General features: G+C 37.0%; 1 protein-coding gene across 4 annotated transcripts in view; it reads left to right on the top strand.

Moving 5' to 3' along the window:
- chd3 (chromodomain helicase DNA binding protein 3) overlaps positions 1-20435 on the top strand; it is a 100197-nt gene that overhangs the window by 59746 nt on the left and 20016 nt on the right. For all 4 annotated transcript variants that reach the window (XM_073908348.1, XM_005172235.6, XM_009303118.5 and 1 more), the window contains exons 32-38: positions 2334-2568; positions 2646-2771; positions 5822-5950; positions 10390-10498; positions 12939-13071; positions 15160-15355; positions 17541-17704. In XM_073908348.1, coding sequence (XP_073764449.1) covers positions 2334-2568; positions 2646-2771; positions 5822-5950; positions 10390-10498; positions 12939-13071; positions 15160-15355; positions 17541-17704 — 1092 coding nt within the window. The remainder of the gene's footprint in view (positions 1-2333; positions 2569-2645; positions 2772-5821; positions 5951-10389; positions 10499-12938; positions 13072-15159; positions 15356-17540; positions 17705-20435) is intronic.

Raw genomic sequence — 20435 nt, 5'->3', positions numbered from 1 at the left:
ACAGATTGTTTACTGTGAGGGTTTGATTTACGGGTGGGGTCGGGGTAGGGGGATAGAAAATACTGTTTGAACATCAGACAACTCCATTGTTTCTTGGGACAGAAGGGGCAGTAAATCATTTTATCTGTCCTTATAAAAATAGCTGTACAGTTTGTGTGCATGTGTGTGTGTTGGCATGTGGCAGGGTTTATTTTGATTTATAGGTTTAGCTAAACACTGTGTATCTGATTAAATTTAAATTTCATATGTCTAATAGAGTGTTGGAGAGCATGTTGTTGTTTACTTTTAAAGATAATTCTTAAGATTTTTACGCTATGTGATAATTCCTTCATTTTAATATTAAAAAGTAATGTCTGTGGTTTAGAATGTGACTAGCGTTTAAAAAGTGGAGATTTTTTTTAATACCAAACAATGTTTAAACTACTAATTAAAATAAGCAGAATCAACACAATTCTTGTTTTTTTTTTTGGGACAGCTTAATTGTTTTACGTTCAATCCACTTAAATTTGTAAAAACAATTAAGTTAACATAATCGATTTGTTATGTTTGATGAAATAAAGGAATTGTGGGGAGCCCAGTAATTTTAAAGTGTAACTGTATTTGAATTGTAGGGACTTTTTTATAGATTTCTTTTGTCTTAATACTAACCAAACAATGTTTTCTATCCATGAAATCAACAGTACCCTCCATCCTACCTTTAAAAAAAACTGACTGCATTTTTACACTTTCAAATAGAGTATTTTTAATATTTCTTACCTCATGGGGACTGGTTGCCTGACCTCAAAATTTCAAACATTTCAGATTTTACTACAGTATCATTGTGGGGGGACACAATGTATGATAAACCAATGCAATCATAGACAGAGACATACACACATACTTTTTTATGATGGTTTGTGAGGACTCCCGGTTGGCGTAATGTATTTTATGCCATAAAAACTGCTTATTATATCGCCTTCTTCTAACCCAGGGGTGTCCAAACTCGGCCCTGGAGGGCATGAGCCCTGCAGATTTTAGCTCCAACTTGCCTCAACACACCTGCAAAGATGTTTCTAGAAAGCCTAGTAAGAGCTTGATTAGCTAGCCCAGGTGTGTCTGATAGTGGTTGGAACTAAACTTTGCAGGACACCAGCCCTCCAGAGTTTGGACATGGCTGATCTAACCCTACCACTAAACTCAACGAATAGAAATCTGTGGGAAATTAAAAGACTCCATTATGCAGGATTTTTAATCATATTAAATTATGAGGACAAAATGCATGTCCTTATAAACCGCCGACACATTCTATAAATTTAGAATATGCATAATGCAGTAATATCAGTAATGTTATGTTTTAAAATAGCTTCTTAATGTATTTTTAATTGATATATATTTTAGCTGCCATTACTGAGCGCTCATGAAATGTTTCTTATAATTATCAATGCTGAATAGAGTTACTTGCATTTGTTTGAAACAGATTTTTGTTTTGTAACAGAGTAAACATTTTTATTGATTCCGTTTCATCTCTTTTTATTCCTCTTTACCTAATCAAAGTATTCATTTCTTAAACTCATACTGACCCCGAAGTTTGGAATGATTGTCTATGAATGTGGAAAAATCAAAGTGAATCTTCTGAATGCCAGTGCAAGATATCTTTTGTTGTTTGTTCAAATACACAGTTCACTTCCTAAGCAACATTGTTTGACATTAATCAGACTTGATAACAACTGCTTTTCATTGTACCAAAAGGAGATATTTCATTCAACAATTATTTTAATATGTTGTGCATGCAATGTAGGTCAGTGGGCACCAAAATTATTACCAACATTCTTCAAAAAAATCTTCTTTGGTGTTCAGCAGAAAGGCAAGCAAAAAGTATATTGTTTTTATTTTTTTTTTAATGTAATTTACTGGTCATAAAAGCAGATTGCCCTAATCCATCTGGCCTGGTGGAAACCTAATGGCCCAAATCTCCAATAATCTTTGATAATAGGACTGTTTCAGCCCAACACACAGCACTTTTGGTGATTTTCATCTCAGTTTGTGCAAAAATCTAATGTACAACAGCTCTGTTCCAGGATGTCTGAAAAAGCAGGAAGCAAACAGTCCAAAAAACTGCATTACAGACTGTCTTATTAAGCGCAACATCTGCTATAATGTAATGAAACCAACATCTGTTACAATATAATGAAATAATTAAGATTTATTTGTTGCTTGTTACAAAATGATTTTATCAGGATACAGCTTTTAAATAATTGTTTAAAGAAGTGTTTGTTTTTTAACAATAATATCGTCATGTAAATATATTGTATGTGACACTCAAATAAAGCAAACGTTTCTTTATGTTCTTCCAGGCTACAGGGAACGAGGGTGAGAAAGATCCAATAACCAGTGAAAAATCTCAGACATCTGAAAGTCCAGCAGCGGCAGCTTCTGATGACTCAAAAACTAAAGAAAATCCTGACATCTCTCAGTCTCCACCAAAAGAAAAGAATGAGAAGGAGAAACAAGAGGAGGAGGAGGGCAAGGAAAAAGAGCCCTCCACCGAGAAACCGTCTGATTCTCCATCTGTTAAAGAAGAGAGCAAAGGTAACAAATGATGAAATCTGGTCAACTGTAATTCGTCTTTCAGTTTATTGTAATCTGACTGTTGTCTGTCATCGCAGAGGCTCTGAAAGGTGACAAAAAAGAAAAGGCTGGAGAAGAGAAGGAGAAAACTGAAGCATCGTCCCCTCCCTCAGAAACAACAGAGAAGAAGGACAAATTAGATCAGTCGTCTGAGGTCAAAAAAGGTGAGATTTCTTTGCATTTTGTATATTTCATACTTTATATAAAAGAACATAAAAAATGGTGGAGTTAAAACTTGCCTATTTCTAAGAAGGGGGACCAGAGGGTGTGCTCCAAGTATAGGGGATCACACTCCTCAACCTTCTTGGGAAATTCTATGCCAGGCTACTGGAGAGGAGAATCCGGCCAATGGTTGAACCTAGGATCCAAGAGGAACAATGCAGTTTTCGTCAAGGCAGTGGTACACTGGACCAGCTCTAAACCCTCACCAGGGTGCTTGAGGGTTCATAGGAGTATTCCCACCCAGTCCACATGTGTTTTGTGGACTTGGAAAAAGCATTCAGCCGTGTCCCTCGTGGCATTCTGTATAGGGTGCTCTGGGAGCATGGGGTCAGAGGTGCTCTGTTAAGGGCTGTTTCCTCCCTGTGTGAACAGAATAAGAGTTTGGTTCGCATTGCCAGCAATAAGTCAGACTTGTTTTCAGTGCATGTTGGATTCTGGCAGGGCTGCCCTTTGTCACCAATTCTGTTCATAATTTATATGGACAGAATTTCAAAGCGCAGCTTGGGCTGGAGGGGATCCCGTTCGGAAACTACAGGATTTCATCTCTGTTTTATGCAGATGATGTTGTTCTGTTGGCTTTATCGAACATGGACCTTCAGTATGCTCTAGAGTGGTTTGTTGCCGACAGTGACGCGGCTGGGGTGAGAATCAGCACCTCCAAGTCCGAGGCCATGGTGCTCCACCGGAAAAAGGTGGTTTGCTATGTTAGAGGAAAGTCCTTACGCCAGGTGAAGGAGTTTAAGTATCTTGGGGTTTTGTTCACGAGTGAAGGAGCTGAGGAGCTGAGCAGAAAGGCAAAGCTCTCGAATTACCGATCAATCTACGTTCACATATGGTCATGAGCTTTGAGTCATGTCCGAAAAGACAAGATCTTGAATACAAACGGCCAACATGAGTTTCCTTCGCAGGGTGGCAGGGCGCACCCTTATAGATAGGGTGAGAAGCTCTGTCACCCAGGAGGAGCGAATCGAGAGAAGTCTGCTGAGATGGCTCGGGCATCTGTTTCAGATGCCTCCTGGACGCCTACCTAGGGAGGTTTTCCAGGCATGTCCAACCGGAAGGAGGCCTCTGGGAAGACCCGGGACATGCTGGAGGTACTGTGTCTCTCGGCCGGCCTGGGAACGCCTCGGGATTCCACGGAGGAGCTGGAGGAAGTGTCTTGGGAGAGGAAAGTCTGGAAGTGTCTTGGGAGAGGAAAGTTCTCTCCTAGGACTGCTGGCCCTGCGACCCGGCCCTGGAAAAGCACTTGAAAATGAATGAGTTCAAATTTGTTTGTACAATTACACTTAATAGTGCAATGAACGCTACATTAAAGCCGGATATATACTTTTGTAATGAAAGAATGGTGTACCACATGACACATAGTTTGCACAAACCCCACACTCTTGTGAACATTTATACTTCTGCGTTCTGCCTGTTTTGCTCTGATAACACTCCCAAACTCTAGTAGGCAGTGGGGTTTCTATTGCCCACTGTGTTGAGTTTCTCTGCTGGTGTTTTGGGTTTACGACACAAATGGGTGTGGTGCTACTGTAGAATTCACACTCTATCAAGAAAGAAAGAGGTGGGAACCAGCAGTGGAAACAGTGGAAATTAGCCACATAGCCATCACTGTGGCTGACACTAACGCGCACCTCTCGAAAAATGTAACGACATGTCGCAACAACGCATTGTGCAAGCTCTGTGATTGGTTGGTTTGGTAGCGCTGACAAGTGTGGGCGGTGCTTACAAGCGTTGAGTCCTGTGAAGAACCTCCTTATGGAAAATTTTGTTTTGTGTTTTTAAGGTATTAAGAAAGCATTCAGAAAAGAAAAAAAACACCCACAAAGAACCTCAACAACGAGGATAATAAAAGCCTACTGCCAGCTAGCGTTTCAGAAGTGTTATTGCAGAGCAACACAAACAGCTTGTAAAAGTATAAATGCATGGCTACGTGCAAGGCAGGCGCCATGGTTCATGACAATCAGTCGACGCAGAAGTATAAACCATCCTTTACAGACAGGAAAGTGTAGGAAGCGGAGATATGGACCTCAAGCCAGGAATCAAACTTGGGTCGCTGCAAGCACCCCGATGATACGTGTCGACGCATCAACCGCTAGGCTGTTGGCGCCAACTAGAGTTTCTTTTAAACCCTCCGGTCAGCGGCCTCTCTCCATCCACCTCCATATTCTCTACCAATCACAGCTCTTGTGTTCGACATCGTCACAATGTGCCATTACATTTTTTGAAGGGTTCACATCACAGCAAATACTATAGAACTGTCAAATAAGAGACTTGAGAAATATTGAAGAATAAAATTAGAAAACAGTTCTATGGAAGTTGGAATTAAAGAAATGCTTAACGGTCAGAATAATAATAGCTTAACAATTATTTGAAGGAAACTGGTTTATTAAACCGAGTATAATTTGCATAATTTTATACAATTTTTGATGGGACATTTGAAAGTTGATTTAATTCCACACTCCAGACTGCCATTAAAATGAAAAGAAGTAGAATGGTTCACATTAGAGTATGGCAAAGATTACGGCTGCGTCTGAAGTGGCCTATTACTCAGTATAAATGCGAGTAGTATGAATGTAACTCGGACGTACTACATTTGCTCTTTTGTCATGATAACGTGACCTATCTGTGTAATAGTTGCATACTATTCATGAATTCTCTTGTGGTGCATCATGGGATAGCGAATCGGCCATCCGATGCATACTTCAGAATCTTGCCGGAAGTAGTAGGTCATCAGAGGACTTCTTGCATACTGATTTTCGAACTTTATGAATTCAGACATACTACTCGGCACGCATACTGTTTTTAGCGTACAATATAGTATGGAAGTATGCGATTTTAGATGCACCCTGATTGACAGTGTGAAGGCAGTGCTGGACCATCTCGATGCAGAAGTATAAATTGGCCTCAAGACTACAGTTTTTTTTTTCGTGAAGAGTAAATTACTAGGAATATGATGTAAACTTGTTTTTCTTCTTCCATCGGGTCACAGAGGAGGTGAAGGGTGAAAGGGATGCTGGGAAGGAGGTCAGAGTGCAGAGGGAGGAGGTGCCCAAAGTTATCAGCAGACCAGCAGAGCGTCCACGGTTCATGTTCAACATCGCAGATGGAGGATTCACAGGTAAACTCAAACACTGGTTAAAGCTGCAGTGTGATTTTTGTTTGTGTTGAACTACTTACAATATTGAAGCCATCTTTTCTCTTGTACTAATTCAAATGTTTGTGGCAATAACAAAAGTGATGACTAAACAAAACTATTTATGTTGTATTTGATAAACTGATTATGTGTCTTTAAAATTATAGATAATTATAATTTAGAGAATTTATTTGCAGTAAATGACAGTAGGTTAGTATTAAATATCTTGTTTTCAGACCTTAAATATTGGAAATTAATAATTGTTTTTTTAAAAAAAACTTTATATATCCTGAGTCCTAAAGTGTTTATTTAAAGTTTTTAATGAATACATGAAATAAATATATATTTTATATAATCTATCTATCCATCCATCCATCCATCCATCCATCCATCCATCCATCTATCTGTCTCTTTGTCTGTCTGTCTGTCTATTTATCTACTGTCTTAATCCATCCATCCATTCATAAATCCATCCATCCATCCACCCACTCACCCGATCATCCATCCATCCACCCTCCCACCCAATCATCCATCCATCCATCCATCCATCCATCCATCCATCCATCCACCCAATCATCCATCTATCCATCCATCCTTCCATCCATCAATCCACCCATTAATAAGATGTTGTTTGCCTACAGATGTGGTGTATTTTTGCCATTTTCTAGTAGGGGCTAACTAGTCCAAGTTTACAAAGAATAATTAATAGCCACAGTTTTTATTTAATTTTATTTTTTGCGTTTAATTTTGCAATTCTAATAGCAATAAAAATAGCATCCTGTAAAAGAAATGTTTATGTTAAGTACCTGCATCACTTTTGATGCTGTCAATCTGCTGAACATCTCACTCATTCCTACAGTACGTCTTCACCTTAACCATGTTTGCCCTTAAATCAAAACATGCCAGGTCATTGTGCCAACGTTATGTAAATCCAATCACTCGTGTAATGTTAGGTATGTCCTGTTATGATAAAGTGCAATAGAGCAGAGTGTTTAGTCGAGGGAACATGACTCTGAATGTCTCTGAGCTTCTGTTCAGCGGTTTTACCAGTAACAGCAAGCAGTGATTTCATCTGTCAGTGGTTTACAAATGCTCCTTAGATTAGTTTCCATCGTTTCACCATTGATTATTTCCTAAAATGACTCATGTTGAAATGTGAAAGCCTATGATTTCATGCATTCTGATTATATTCATGGTCAAATCTGCATGTAAATGTCAGCTTGCGTGTTTATGCTTTGCGAGCATATAGTGTAGGAGTGCATGCATCAGTGTTTCTCAGCGAGTCTAATACTATGAATAATTGACCTGTGGTAAGGGTGGATACTTCAATGGGAGTACTGGGAATATAAAGGGAGAGTTCAGGACTAGGAGTGTCATTACTGTTCTGCAATATGTTTTGAAGATGAGTGTAATGACCAGCACTGTATCATGCTTTTCTCTAATTTTTCACCTACTAGTGTCACTTATTTGTTTTCTTTTATTCTAAGCAGTGGTTAACTAAACCACAGTTCCCATTGTAAATACATATAACTCATTCATTTTCCTTCAGTTTAGGTCCTTATTTATCACGGGTCATGATTTATTGTTACTAGTTTGTCCAGAAAATAACAAAAATTGGTCGGGATAGCAAAGATTATAGTGATGTTATATTGATTTTTGGTCAAAACAGTTTAGATAGTTACATATTCGTATATTGATGTTTTGTTCATTTATATATATTGTCTGTTGCTTGAAATAGTTAGCTCATTCCTCACAACCAATTATTCATGTCAATGAAAGTGTCAGTTTCATCAAGATGAAAAGTCCTGACACCATTGCTTATGAACAAGATAGTCAAATGGCTTTGTCATGTTTTCATTATGACAGTTTACTCTGTACACTTTCCCCAATGCAAAGAAGTCTGATTTTGGTGACACTTCCTGAGAATGCCCAAGACAGCACTATATACTATTTGCACAGCCATTTGAAAACTACATTAAAGTTGGACATCACTGCATTTAGAGAGGTATCTGAGAGGGACACTGGAACGTTTTAATGCCACAGTTCATCAGTGGATCGCAGCTTGTAAATTGTATGTCAGCTTATAAATAAACCAGCTGACCGACCTGACTTTGAAATGCTCCAGTGTCTCTGTATCTGTGTTTACACTCAGTAAACAGTGGTGAGTTTGGTGAACTGATGACCTTCACGACCAATCACAGTAATTTCTGTTGAGCATGTGAGCACAATGACAAATTAGCACTGTTTAAGATCGTGCTCAGTAGCGCTCAAATGTTAGCGGAAAATTTTTAGTATCGATTTGTACAGAATTCCAGTATCGTTACAACATAGTGTGTAAATACAGTTGAAGTCAGAATTATTAGCCCCCCTGTTTAATTTTTTCCCCAATTTCTGTTTAACGGAGAAGAGATTTTTTCAACACATTTCTAAACATAATTTATAAAGTTTTATTTACTCATTTCTAATAACTGATTTATTTTATCTTTGCCATGATGACAGTAAATAATATTTGTCTAGATATTTTTCAAGACACTTCCATACAGCTTAAAGTGACATTTAAAGGCTTAACTAGGTTAATTAGGTTAACTAGGCAGGTTAGGGTAATTAGGCAATTTATTGTATAATAATGGTTTGTTCTGTAGGCTATCGAAACAAATATAGCTTAAAGGGGCTAATAATTTTGCCCTTAAAATGGCTTTTAAAAAATTAAAACTGCTTTAATTCTAGCCAAAATAAACAAATAAGACTTTCTCCAGAAGAAAAAATATTATCAGACATACTGTGAAAATTTCCTTGCTCTGTTAAACATCATTTGGGAAATATTTTAAAAAGAAAAAATATTCAAAGGGGGTCTAATAATTCTGACTTCAACTGTATATATCACAAACTGAGGGGACGGGGGGAGTCGGTGGAGCGAGGAAGCGATCAAAAATTGAGGAGCAGAGAAGGGGGGCGGGGTGGAGTGACAACGCGGGGAAGCCTTCACAAACTGGAGCGATCACAAACAAGCGGCGAGAGCGTCAAAGTAACCAGAAGTCATTCATTTTCAATGAGAACCGGCGGCGAGGAGCAGTGCGGTGCATCCTCTCCGGTGTGGGTGTCGAGGAGAGTTGAAATCAAGTCAACTTTATGGTAGTGGTGAGTTATGACGCGGTTGGGCGGCAAGCAATCAGTGTGAAGTAGTCCACAGTTTTAGAGAAGTTCAGAAAACACAGTCCTGTGAACTTTGGTTCTGACCACTGATGTTCCCAGGGGTTTGATTATTGCGGTTGCCGGATTTTCAAATCACGACGCGGGGCCCCCTAATCACGCGGGGCCCTCCCTGTCCGCTACGCCACTGCTTCTCAAACGATCAGGGAAACGGGCCTTGGCACGGTTTGGATAGCATAGTGTGAATTCGCCTTTACCTAAATCCCAACCCCAACCTAGCAGCCTACTTATAATCTAATGAGAATTAAATGGCATGTACAGTAGATGCAATGTAACTTAAATTTAGCAAACAGACCAACAAAACCAAGTGTGACCTTCTTTACTAAAAGGCTGGTTACTATACAGTACCAACAATTAGGGTCAATAGTGGTAGCCTCTTACAGATTTCAAAGAAAAATCTTAGTATTAAAAAGGGAAACATAAGCTGGACCACAACCGATCATATCAATGTCACAATGAATGCTGAAATAATGTAGCCTAGTTTATTAGGTCTGTTATTTTAACTAAAAAATATTTGTTATTTGAGCTCATCACCAGAACTATAGAAACTGTATTGTTAAAAAATAAAGACACAGTATCGGGATTGGATCTGTATCAGTGGATACTCAAAATTTTGGCATCCAATCGGTTCCAAAAAAAAAAATGGTATCGGCGCATCCCTAGTTAAAAACAAGAACATAAATTCACAAAATAAAATTTCAGCTTTTAATATTGTCATTTTATTGATTCTTAGCCATAAGATGAAAATAATCATCTGTGTCAGCCATCATTTTAAAAACTGAGCATTCCTGCCTGTACTTTTGAAATTTCCTAATATTCAAAAGCCTTCTCTTGGCAGGCCAGTGGTAAATCTCTACTCTATTATTGCTTAGATCCCCCCGCCTCAGCCCCAGTCACTATAAATAGTTCCAGTTCCCAGAAGCCAATCACTTTATAGCGTTTAATTTACAACTTTGAAGGAGAACAACTAAACATCAAGGGGTTTGTATTTAGCGTGGATAAACATTTCACCAGCGCTGATAAAACATTTCAAGCAAACACTACACATGCCGCCTGCACTCTGAACATCACCATTGTGTTTATAGCTAGATAACAGGATTTATGCACTTGCAAGCTTTGTTGTCGGAGGACTGTTGCCTGTTATTTATTTTCCTTCAGCAGGTATAATGGGATGGTATCTGATATCTGCTGGTGTTTTTTTCTCATCTACACAGAGCTCCACACTCTCTGGCAGAATGAGGAGCGGGCAGCTATTTCATCAGGCAAGATCAACGAGATCTGGCACCGGCGGCACGACTTCTGGCTGCTTTCAGGAATCGTGTGGTATCCTTCGAGATAGACTGATCCTGTCACCGTGCAAACTATCCAGATCTATTAATGTATATTTATACTGCGTTTGCTGAATGAACAGTGTTTAGAGCTCAAAGCCAAGAAGAACATGGTGGTAAAACGAGATGGAGAAACGCAATAACATTCACACACAAAATACGTTCATTTGCTTTGCTGAATTCTACAAAGAGCAAAGTTTTTTTTAATTTTTATTAAAAACTTAAATTATTTTATTAACAACTTCTTTTCTACTGCAGATTGTCCATTAGAGTTAAGTTGCTTTGATTTTAAAAGATTGATCAGTTGTGTTTTTTTTCTAAAAGTAAATAATTATAAATTAATGGAGAATTGTATTATACAATTAATTATGCACAGTTTTTTAAACTCTGAAATACTGCTGATACAACTAATTTTATGCTCTCTTTTTTATATATATTTAGAGAACATGTTGACAAAATGTGTTCTTCTCAGATTATTTATTACATTTTCTTAGGCCCCGTTTATATTAACACGTTTACAGTTTAAAATAATGAGTTTTGCTACGATTACGCCTTCTGTCCACACTACCCCAGAGTTTTAAAGCGCTGGAAACTAAGCGTTTTAAATTTTTTTTTAGCGTTTTAGTATGAAAATGCTGCTAAAACAGAGAACATCAGAAAATAGAGGCGTGGCTGCAGACAGTCGTGCTACCTGATTGGGTCTTTTTCTCTGTATTAAGCACACACAATTCAGTCTTGCATCGTTTCCTTGTAAGTTCAGACTTTGCAAAATTGCTATGAAAAACAAACTTTCAAGGACACGTCGGGTAAATCTTCATAGGGAACAGTGTGGCTACTTTATTACATACTTCACATCACTCTGGCTATGTTGTTTTACTATTTTAACAATAAAATAAAAACATAATATAAGGAACTGCCTATTTTCATTTTGATATAAGCAACTTAACAGACACCAATAATAAGGCATCGTGTTGCTACATATTTATATGACCGTCATCTTCACTGTGTGCATATTTAAAACAACTTTTTATAACATCCTTTCATTTTTATTGAAAACTATGAAACATACCGTCTCTTTTGCTGAATATCAGTTTTAATAATCAGTAATGGCAATCAATATCATAATAAGTTTATACAATATAGGAAATAAAGACAAGCAATCAGTCAAATGTGCAGAATTAATGTACGTGGTTACATAAATTAATGGATTAACTTATCTTTGCGCTCAGTCAAAACACATTACCTGATAGATTTAAAAGAAAGTCATTAGATAAAGACAAGATTAGACTAATTAAGTATCAAGTTATCAACTATAGTAAGATAAGATCCAGCAGTATATCCTTGATGAACTGTCTGACATGCGCTGCTCTCACCAGAGGAGGTGTGCTCAAAGCCCTCGCAGACTGCCTGAGGATCAGACCTCCAGATATGCTGCAGCACATGACAGAGTGTTGTGTGGTCATGTGATGTGTGTTGTTAGCGGTATATTGTGGATGGAGAACTTTTAGGTAACTCTAAGTAAAACGTAAGTGTAGCGTAGATCGTTTTCGTTCTAAAACGCCATTTATAAAATAAAACATATTAGTGTAAATGGGGCTTTAATGTAATAAATCTAATTACCATCTTAACATCTTTCTTAAAAAGCTTTTTCATTTACAATGTCTCTGTTGATTATATTTAACTTTTTTATTTTATGTCTTAATTATTGTAAACAAATAAATTATTAAATAGACCTAAATAATTATTTATGTAAAGACAATATCAGTAAAACATTACCAGTCTAAAGGGCTTTAAAGTTGAATGGTACTTCATCAAAAGCATAAAAATAAACTGGCCTACCTGAAGCAGATCACTAATACTATAATAAAAGTAATTTTGCCACAGGACATAAATAAACTCTAGCAAGTTTATTTTATATAGTTTAGTTTCCTTTTTTTTCAAAATGACAATGTTCTCTTTTAAGTTATAGTTATGTTTTTGAAAAGCTTTTTAAAACTATAAATGGCCCAGTATCTTTTATGTTGTTTAATTTCAATTTCCGTCACTTTCTTGCATGAGTGTGAAATATAATGTGCGCATAACAGCATAAAAAAGGAAAACTCAGTCAAAAGTTACAGCTAATTCCTCAAAATTAGCTAAATTCTAAAATAATTTATTTATTATTTTTTAAATGTTTTAATTTAAGAGTATTTTAAGAAAACACCTCGTCAAAAAAGTATGAGTTTCTAAACTATTATTTACATACTGCTGTAGCATTTATTGCCATTTTTTTATGATATATATATATATTTTTTTTTTGTAAATTCCTTGTCATTTTTTCCGTTTTGTTAAAGTTTTAATTAAACTTAATATTTTACATTGTTTTTGTAATTTTGTCACTTAAGCTTTTTTTTATTTCAGTTAACTGCCCAGGTTTGACCCTTGACCTCTTTCAGTCATGGCTACGCACGGTGGCAGGACATTCAGAATGACCCGCAGTTTGCAATCATAAATGAACCCTTCAAAACTCAAGCCAACAAAGGAAACTTCTTAGAGATGAAAAACAAGTTCCTGGCAAGACGGTTCAAGGTATGTTGTTAATAAAGAATATCAAGTATAGTTATTATATCTTCTTTTTGTTTGTTGTTATATCTTCTGCAGCGTTCATTCTGTTTATTTTTCATGTTACCTATTTTCTTGCATTGCAATATGTCAATGCTTGAAAGAACTTTCTTTCATTTATATCATAATGATATGCTTGTGAATATATCCTCCGACCCTTGCCTTATGTTCTGCTGCATTCATGGCTCCTGAAGTTTGTATGTCTACATGTTAACACGTCGCAAAACTCAAAACCTGAAAATGCTGACACGTATTCTTGTGAAAGAGCCTCGTCTCTCTTTGTTTTTCCTGTTTTTTTCATCACATGTTTCATATCCTTTTCTCTACATCCTCCTTTTACTGTCTTCAGCCTCCCTCTCTTTCTCTCTCTCTCTCTCTCTCTCTGTCTTTCTCTTCTTCTCTTACATAATTCTGAATGCGTTGAGCAACCTGAGAACCGCTGTTATTCCAGTGGAACTTCTTTTAATTGGAAGCTGGTGCTTTCTCATGCTCATAAATCACTGGAACCGTTTTTCATTCCAGACATAATTTTTTTCTGTCAATTCTGTTCAATAAATTTCATATTCCTTTTTATTTGGTGGTCTAGTTTCTCTCTCTCTCTCTTGCTCTTTCTCTCTATTCATTTCTGCATTGTGTTTTAAATAGACTTCAATGATGCTTTTTCCATTGTCTTTTCTTGCTTTTTTAAATCAGGAGTGTTTTGGGGTTCAGATGATGTAATGAAAATATTATGCTACTGATCAAAATGTGGAGTCATTTTTATAGTGTTACGAAGGACTAAAAAAGGACTTTATTTAGCAGAATCTTGGAGGTTTTGTATCATGCTTTCCACAAAGACATTAATCAACACAGCAGTTCGACAATGATAAATAAATACAGGGCTACAGACTTACATTGGAGAGCACTCAGATCTTCTGAAATCAGAACTTGGTCCTACTCATTTAAAACACATTCTGAAAAGGCAGAGTAATTATGACTGGAGAGTTTAGTAAACCCTTTTCTTTTGGAACAAGCCCAATAATTCGTTGAGCCAAGTAGTGCTATTTTGTTCAGTTTTTGCTGTGTTTGTTTATATATATATATATCGAGAAGAATTCTAGGAGTCCGGTATATTGGTTGTGGCACTAGTGCAACATCTCTAGCAAAATTGTGTGTTGCGAGTTGTAGACGAGCAGATGGGTAGTTCCAAATGCAGCTTTTTTTTTAGAATGGTCATGCAGGCAGGGGGAAGGGGCTACTATGAGTTTTTTTTTTTTTTTTTGCTGGGTTCATGACATCACAAAAACTAAAATTTACTTTACATGCGAACCAATCAATGCCCATTACTTATTTTTGAGGGAGAGGCTACTACTGTATGAGTTTTTTTCTGGATTTATAACATCACAAGAACTCAAATTTACATAAACACCACCCCTGATGTAACATTTTCTTCAACATGGTTTAGCGAATCAGAGCACATTGGGCCTGCGAACCAATCAGTGCACATTACTTATTTCTGAGGGAGGGGCTACTATGAGCTTTTTTTAGGGTTTATGACGTCACAAGAACTCAAATTTACATAAACCCCACCACCGATGTAACATTTTCTTGAACATGGTCTAGCGAATCAGAGCACACTGGGCCTGTGAACCAATCAGTGTCTATTACCTATTTCTGGGAGAGGGGCCATTATGAGGCTATTGCTGGGTTTTTGACATCACAAGAACTAAAATTTACATAAACTCCACCCCCAATGTGACGTTTTCTTCAACATGCACGAGCAAATCAGAGCACACTGGGCCTGTGAACCAATCAGTGCCTAATACTTATTTCTGAGGGAGGGGCTACTATGAGCTTTTTGCAGGGTTTGTGACAGCACGAAAACTAAAATTTACATAAACTCCACCCCCGATGTGACGTTTTCTTCAACATCAGGGTACACTGGACCTGAGAACCAATCGGTGCCTATTATTTGTTTCTGAGGGAGGGGCTTCACTGGACCAGGAAGTCAACAGATCATTGTAGGTTTTCCATACAGTTTTACACTTGTAAGATCTGTCTGTCTGTCTTTGTCAGTTGCTGGAGCAGGCCCTGGTAATCGAGGAGCAGCTGCGTCGGGCTGCCTACCTCAACATGACCCAGGACCCCACTCACCCGGCCATGGCCTTGAACGCCCGCTTTGCTGAGGTCGAATGTCTCGCTGAATCCCATCAGCATCTCAGCAAGGAGTCGCTCGCAGGAAACAAACCTGCCAATGCCGTCTTGCACAAGGGTGAGGAAAGCGTGCCTGTGTGATAGATCTCATAAATATCTTTATATGGAAAAGACGATGGATCAGAGGGAATGTGTTTGTGTGTAACTTAGACAAAAATTGCTGGCGTCTTTCTTGAGTGCCTGATAAAAGGCCTTGTGGATTGATCCAGCGGGACCAGAGTTCCTGCCAGCTCTGATATGGGAACAGTTCAAGAACACAAGGCACTTTTAATATGTCCTGGAGTTTTCTCAAGTGTGTTGTTTAATCTGTACCGATAAACTATTTATTGGATACCGGTTCATCTGGCCCGCCAAACTTATTTAGCTTACAATTGCTGATAGAACCATAGATAAATTTCACTTTGACAGCCAGAATCAACTGTATTACTTTCAGTTAGCTTTCTGAATCATGAAGTGGTGTGTAAAGCTTTTATTGATGATAAAAAGGAGCCTGTTTTATGCGTTTTAAAACAAGTGCTCATTTAGTATTATTTAATTACTTTTTGAGAATTTATTCTGTTTTGGCTTAAAAACTTACTATTTTTTATATTTTCTTTTTAGAAAGTTTAAGAAGATTAAGTATGCTTTTTGCTAATTTATTTTTTCTCCAAATGTTAATTTATATATATATATATATATATATATATATATATATATATATATATATATATATATATATATATATATATATATATATATATATATATATGTTTTTTGTGTGCTTTCAAGATACCGTTTCTTAATTTGTCTTTTTTTATTTATGTAGTTTTAAATTTTTATGTTCAGTTTTTTTCTAATGTTAAGTTTCTCATCTAAGATTTAATTTCAGTATTTATTATTATTATTTTGATTCCAGACAATTTCCATTAGTTTTATGTTTATACACTCACCGGCCACTTTATTAGGTACACCTAACTAGTACCAGGTTGGACCCCCTTTCAGAACTGCCTTAATCCTTAATGGCATAAATTCAACAAGGTACTGAAAATTTTCCTCAAAGATTTTTGTCCATATTGACATGATAGCATCACACAGTTGCTCATTGTCATGTTCAAGAAACCAGTTTGAGATGATTCACGCTTTATGACATGGCACGTTACCCTGCTGGAAGTACCCATCCGAAGATGGGTACACTGTGGTTATAAAGGGATGGACATGGTCAACAACTATGCTAAGGCTGTGGCGTTGACACAATGTTCAATCGGTACTAATGGGCCCAAAGTGTGCCAAGAAAATATCCCCCACACTATTACAACACCACTGCCAGCCTGAACCGTTGATATAAGGCAGGATGGATCTATTCTTTCATGTTGTTGATGCCGCATTCTGACCCTACCATTTGAACGTCACAGCAGAAATTGAGACTCATCCAGGCAACATTTTTCCAATTTTTATTGTTCGATTTTGGTGAGCCTGTGTGAATTGTATCCCCAGTTTTATGTTCTTAGCTAACAGGAGTGGCACCCCATGTGGTCTTCTGCTGCTGTAGCCCATCCGTCTCAAGGTTAAACTTGGTGTGCGTTCAGAGATGCTCTTCTGCATACCTCGGTTAAAGTGAGAAGTTAGAAATTAGAAATTTGCTTTAATAAGCGGTTGGACAGGTATACTTAATAAAGTGGCTGGTCAGTGTATTAGGCTTATGGTTCATCATAACATCTCTTAAAAAGAACAGGCATCTTTTTTTCTGGAAATATGAATCAAATTATTCTGAGGCTTAACTAATTTCAGTGTATTTGAAGAATCTAATATAAAGTTGTAACAACAATGAAGGAATATAATAGTTCTTACCGTACTCTCAGCTGTGAAAGTCAACATCAATTTAAACCTTGTTTACTTTACTAATACATATCCCAGGACGTGTATTTGTACATAAAGTTGAATAGCCCAAACAGGCCGGTTTTCTGCAGAGTTTAGTTCCAACCCCAATTAAACACTCTTTAACCAGATAATATACTAGAAACATCCAGGCAAGCGTGTTGAAGAAAGTTCTCTTGCTAAATTATCCAGGACAGTGGCCCTCTATGACAGAGTTTGGGCCCCTGGTTTAAATCAATCTGATGCATTTGTTTATCTTCAGCAGATTAACACAGTGTTCGGTCTATTAGGTGTTCAAATTAATTGTTTTTTAACTTTTCCAACAACTCCTGTCTGCCAATAATAATTGATTATAATTTTGCATGTTGTAATGATGGGCATTTTTGTAGTGCTAAACCAGTTGGAGGAGCTTCTGAGTGACATGAAGGCAGACGTAACGCGGCTCCCAGCCACACTGTCCAGAGTCCCGCCGATCACAGCCCGTCTGCAGATGTCCGAGAGAAGCATCCTCAGTAGACTGGCCAACAAGGGCAACGAGACACACACACCGCCGGTAAAACACACATTTTCACTCTAGTTTCTATTCATAAAAGACTCTTGAAATAATGTGCCATAGTTTTCACAACTGTTTTAACATTGAAAATGTTAATTAAAAAATAGTTTGGTGCAAATCAGCATGCAACGTGGGTTTCCTCTGGGTGCTCCAGTTTGCGCTATAGTTGAACTAGGAAGCCTAAATTGTCCATAGTGTATGTGTGTGAATGAGAGTGTATGGGTGTTTCCCAGTAATGGGTTGCAGCTAGAAGGGCATCCACTGCGTAAAACATATGCTGGAGGAGTTGGCGGTTCATTCCGCTGTGGCGATCCCTGATTAATAAGAATCGGAGAAAAAAATGAAATATGATTTTAATTAATATTTTTAAGTCTCACTTTGAATAAATGATTCGATAACTCATTCCTACAAACAAAACAATGTTATTTTCTATATGCCTCTAAATTTTTAAAGAATCTCTGGAACTATTCATTGAGGAATACCTTTTAATTGTTGCCCCCTATAGGAGTAAGAATGTAACTGCTACAGCCTTCATTGGAAGCATCAAGTTGCTTTGCTTGCTATCACAGACATCTGTGTTTATATCTCAACTATAAACTGTCATCCTAATAATTCGCTGACAGTCTGAATGTTTGTAACACATAGATATTAATGCAGGTTTTAAAGACTGAAGCTGTTTTACACCGCCTGCTCTCTCTCATATATAAAGATGTAAACTTCAAGCGTTTAACAAACATAAGCCATAATTAGGATCACATGGGTGTTTGAATAAAGACTGCAATGGATCCTATTCACATTTTTGGGCTTTTTAGCAGTGGAAGTCGTAAACTTAGAGTGCAATGAATGGGATACATTTTTTGCATTCCAATTTGGTCAAATAATATATGAAATACTCAATATGCTGTTACCAAGACTTGTGTGAGTGAAAATGTGTGCAACTGATAACAGAGAACAACATCGATTGTACTGTCCTGCCCATAGGCGCTGCATTAAAAACACTTCGCAAAAGCGGTAATTTTTATTTTTTTTATTTTTTAAAAAAAATGTGTAGCTTTATAAATATACATACATTTTTTAAAAAATCTGAATATTAAAAACATTTTTAAGATGCTGACCATTAAAACCGACATCACCATCTTGTTAAAAGGGTCAACCTTCGAACAATTAATCATGCAGCTCTGTATTATGCATATCAAGGTCAAGTATATTTAATACATTTAAATTTTATTTTATAAATTATTTAAAACTATTTTAAAGACTGTCAATTTAGACCAGTGCACATGTTTTAACAATTGATTATGGTTTATACTAGGGATGCAACAATACAGTTAGCCCACGGTACAATACATACCTCGGTTTTTTAACACAGTTTTTGGTTCGGTTTCATGGCTTGACATGTGTTTTATTTTCTAAAGGCAATAGGAACAGTAAGAGGTTAAGGAGAAAAAAATAAAAACAATTTATTGCAATACTCATTTTGTTTTACTCAAAAGCCAAGAAAAGTACACTAGTTCATAGTGTATTGTATAAAAAAAATTAACACTGAAATCTCACAGCTGCTGGTAGCCCATGTACAAACTGGGGAGCACATACATTCCTACACTTTGGAAATAAACATACATGTGAAGTTAATAAAGATAAATTGCCCATTTCAAATAAACACATTTGTACTTCAGTAAATATAAATAAACCATCTTAATTATCTCAGTGCTGAAAAAATGCGAGACTGTAGTCTGTAACGCGGATCGAGTGCTTTTATAAGATGACAAAAGCCCGCATCTCTAATCACCTAAAGGGCTGCAAATCTTTAGCAATACACCCGCACTGTCTTTATTATTTTTATGTGTCTCTCAGAACCAGTTGGGCATGTTTTCTGGAAAGATTCAGCGAGGGACTGTTGCTATTTGGAGGACTTTATTACCTTCTCTGCTATCCTGCCTTCAGACAGGGAAAATGCTGGGTGATGGCGCTGCAGATGTGCAGTCATGGTTATACGTGTAAAACAATGCTTGTACAGTTATTTTTTGTTCACCGTTTTTTCTTTTATTGGCATTATACTTACCGGCAAAACCAAAATGTCCTCATGACATGAGTTTCCTCATCTCAGCTCATGGATTTAGAGGCACACACAGTCAATTCGGGGAGATATTAACGCACATAAATTATTTAAACGCAAAACCGAGAAAACCACAATTCACGAGCGTGTTGAACTGTGGATGTCGTACTAAAAGGTTCAATATTATATTGAGAACCGTGGCATCCCTAGTTCATACTCTTTTTGTGTGTGTCTATGTGTTGTGACATGTATTTGTTATTCTTATTTTTTTGTAACCTTGTCCTATGCTGCCTGTCTTTACCAGGACTCCCTGGTAGAAGAGATATTGTATCTTAATGGGACATTCCTGGTTAAACAATTAAATAAATAAAATAAAAAAGTTAAGCTTTATTGTCACTTTGCAGCATGTGTGGACGTACAGTCGGACGAAATGTCTTGTCTTGCAGGACCACGGTGCTACATAAATAAACAAAATTATAAATATGAACACAAAACTGGACGTACAAGCTCTTTTAAACCTATGCAGAGCAGTACTCAAACTACTAACTATGCATATACTATAAATACTTACACTATACACATAAGACAAACTATACAAGTACTTTTACATAAGACAACAGTATTGTGCAAAGGAGGCAATAAAGTTTGATAAAGACAAGAAGTGCAACATGATTT

The sequence above is a fragment of the Danio rerio genome, chromosome 7 (genome assembly GCF_049306965.1).
Source record: "Danio rerio strain Tuebingen ecotype United States chromosome 7, GRCz12tu, whole genome shotgun sequence".
NCBI classification, from domain to species: domain Eukaryota; kingdom Metazoa; phylum Chordata; class Actinopteri; order Cypriniformes; family Danionidae; genus Danio; species Danio rerio.
Note: the sequence above shows the minus strand (reverse complement) of the source record. Positions and strands in the feature narration are given on the sequence as shown.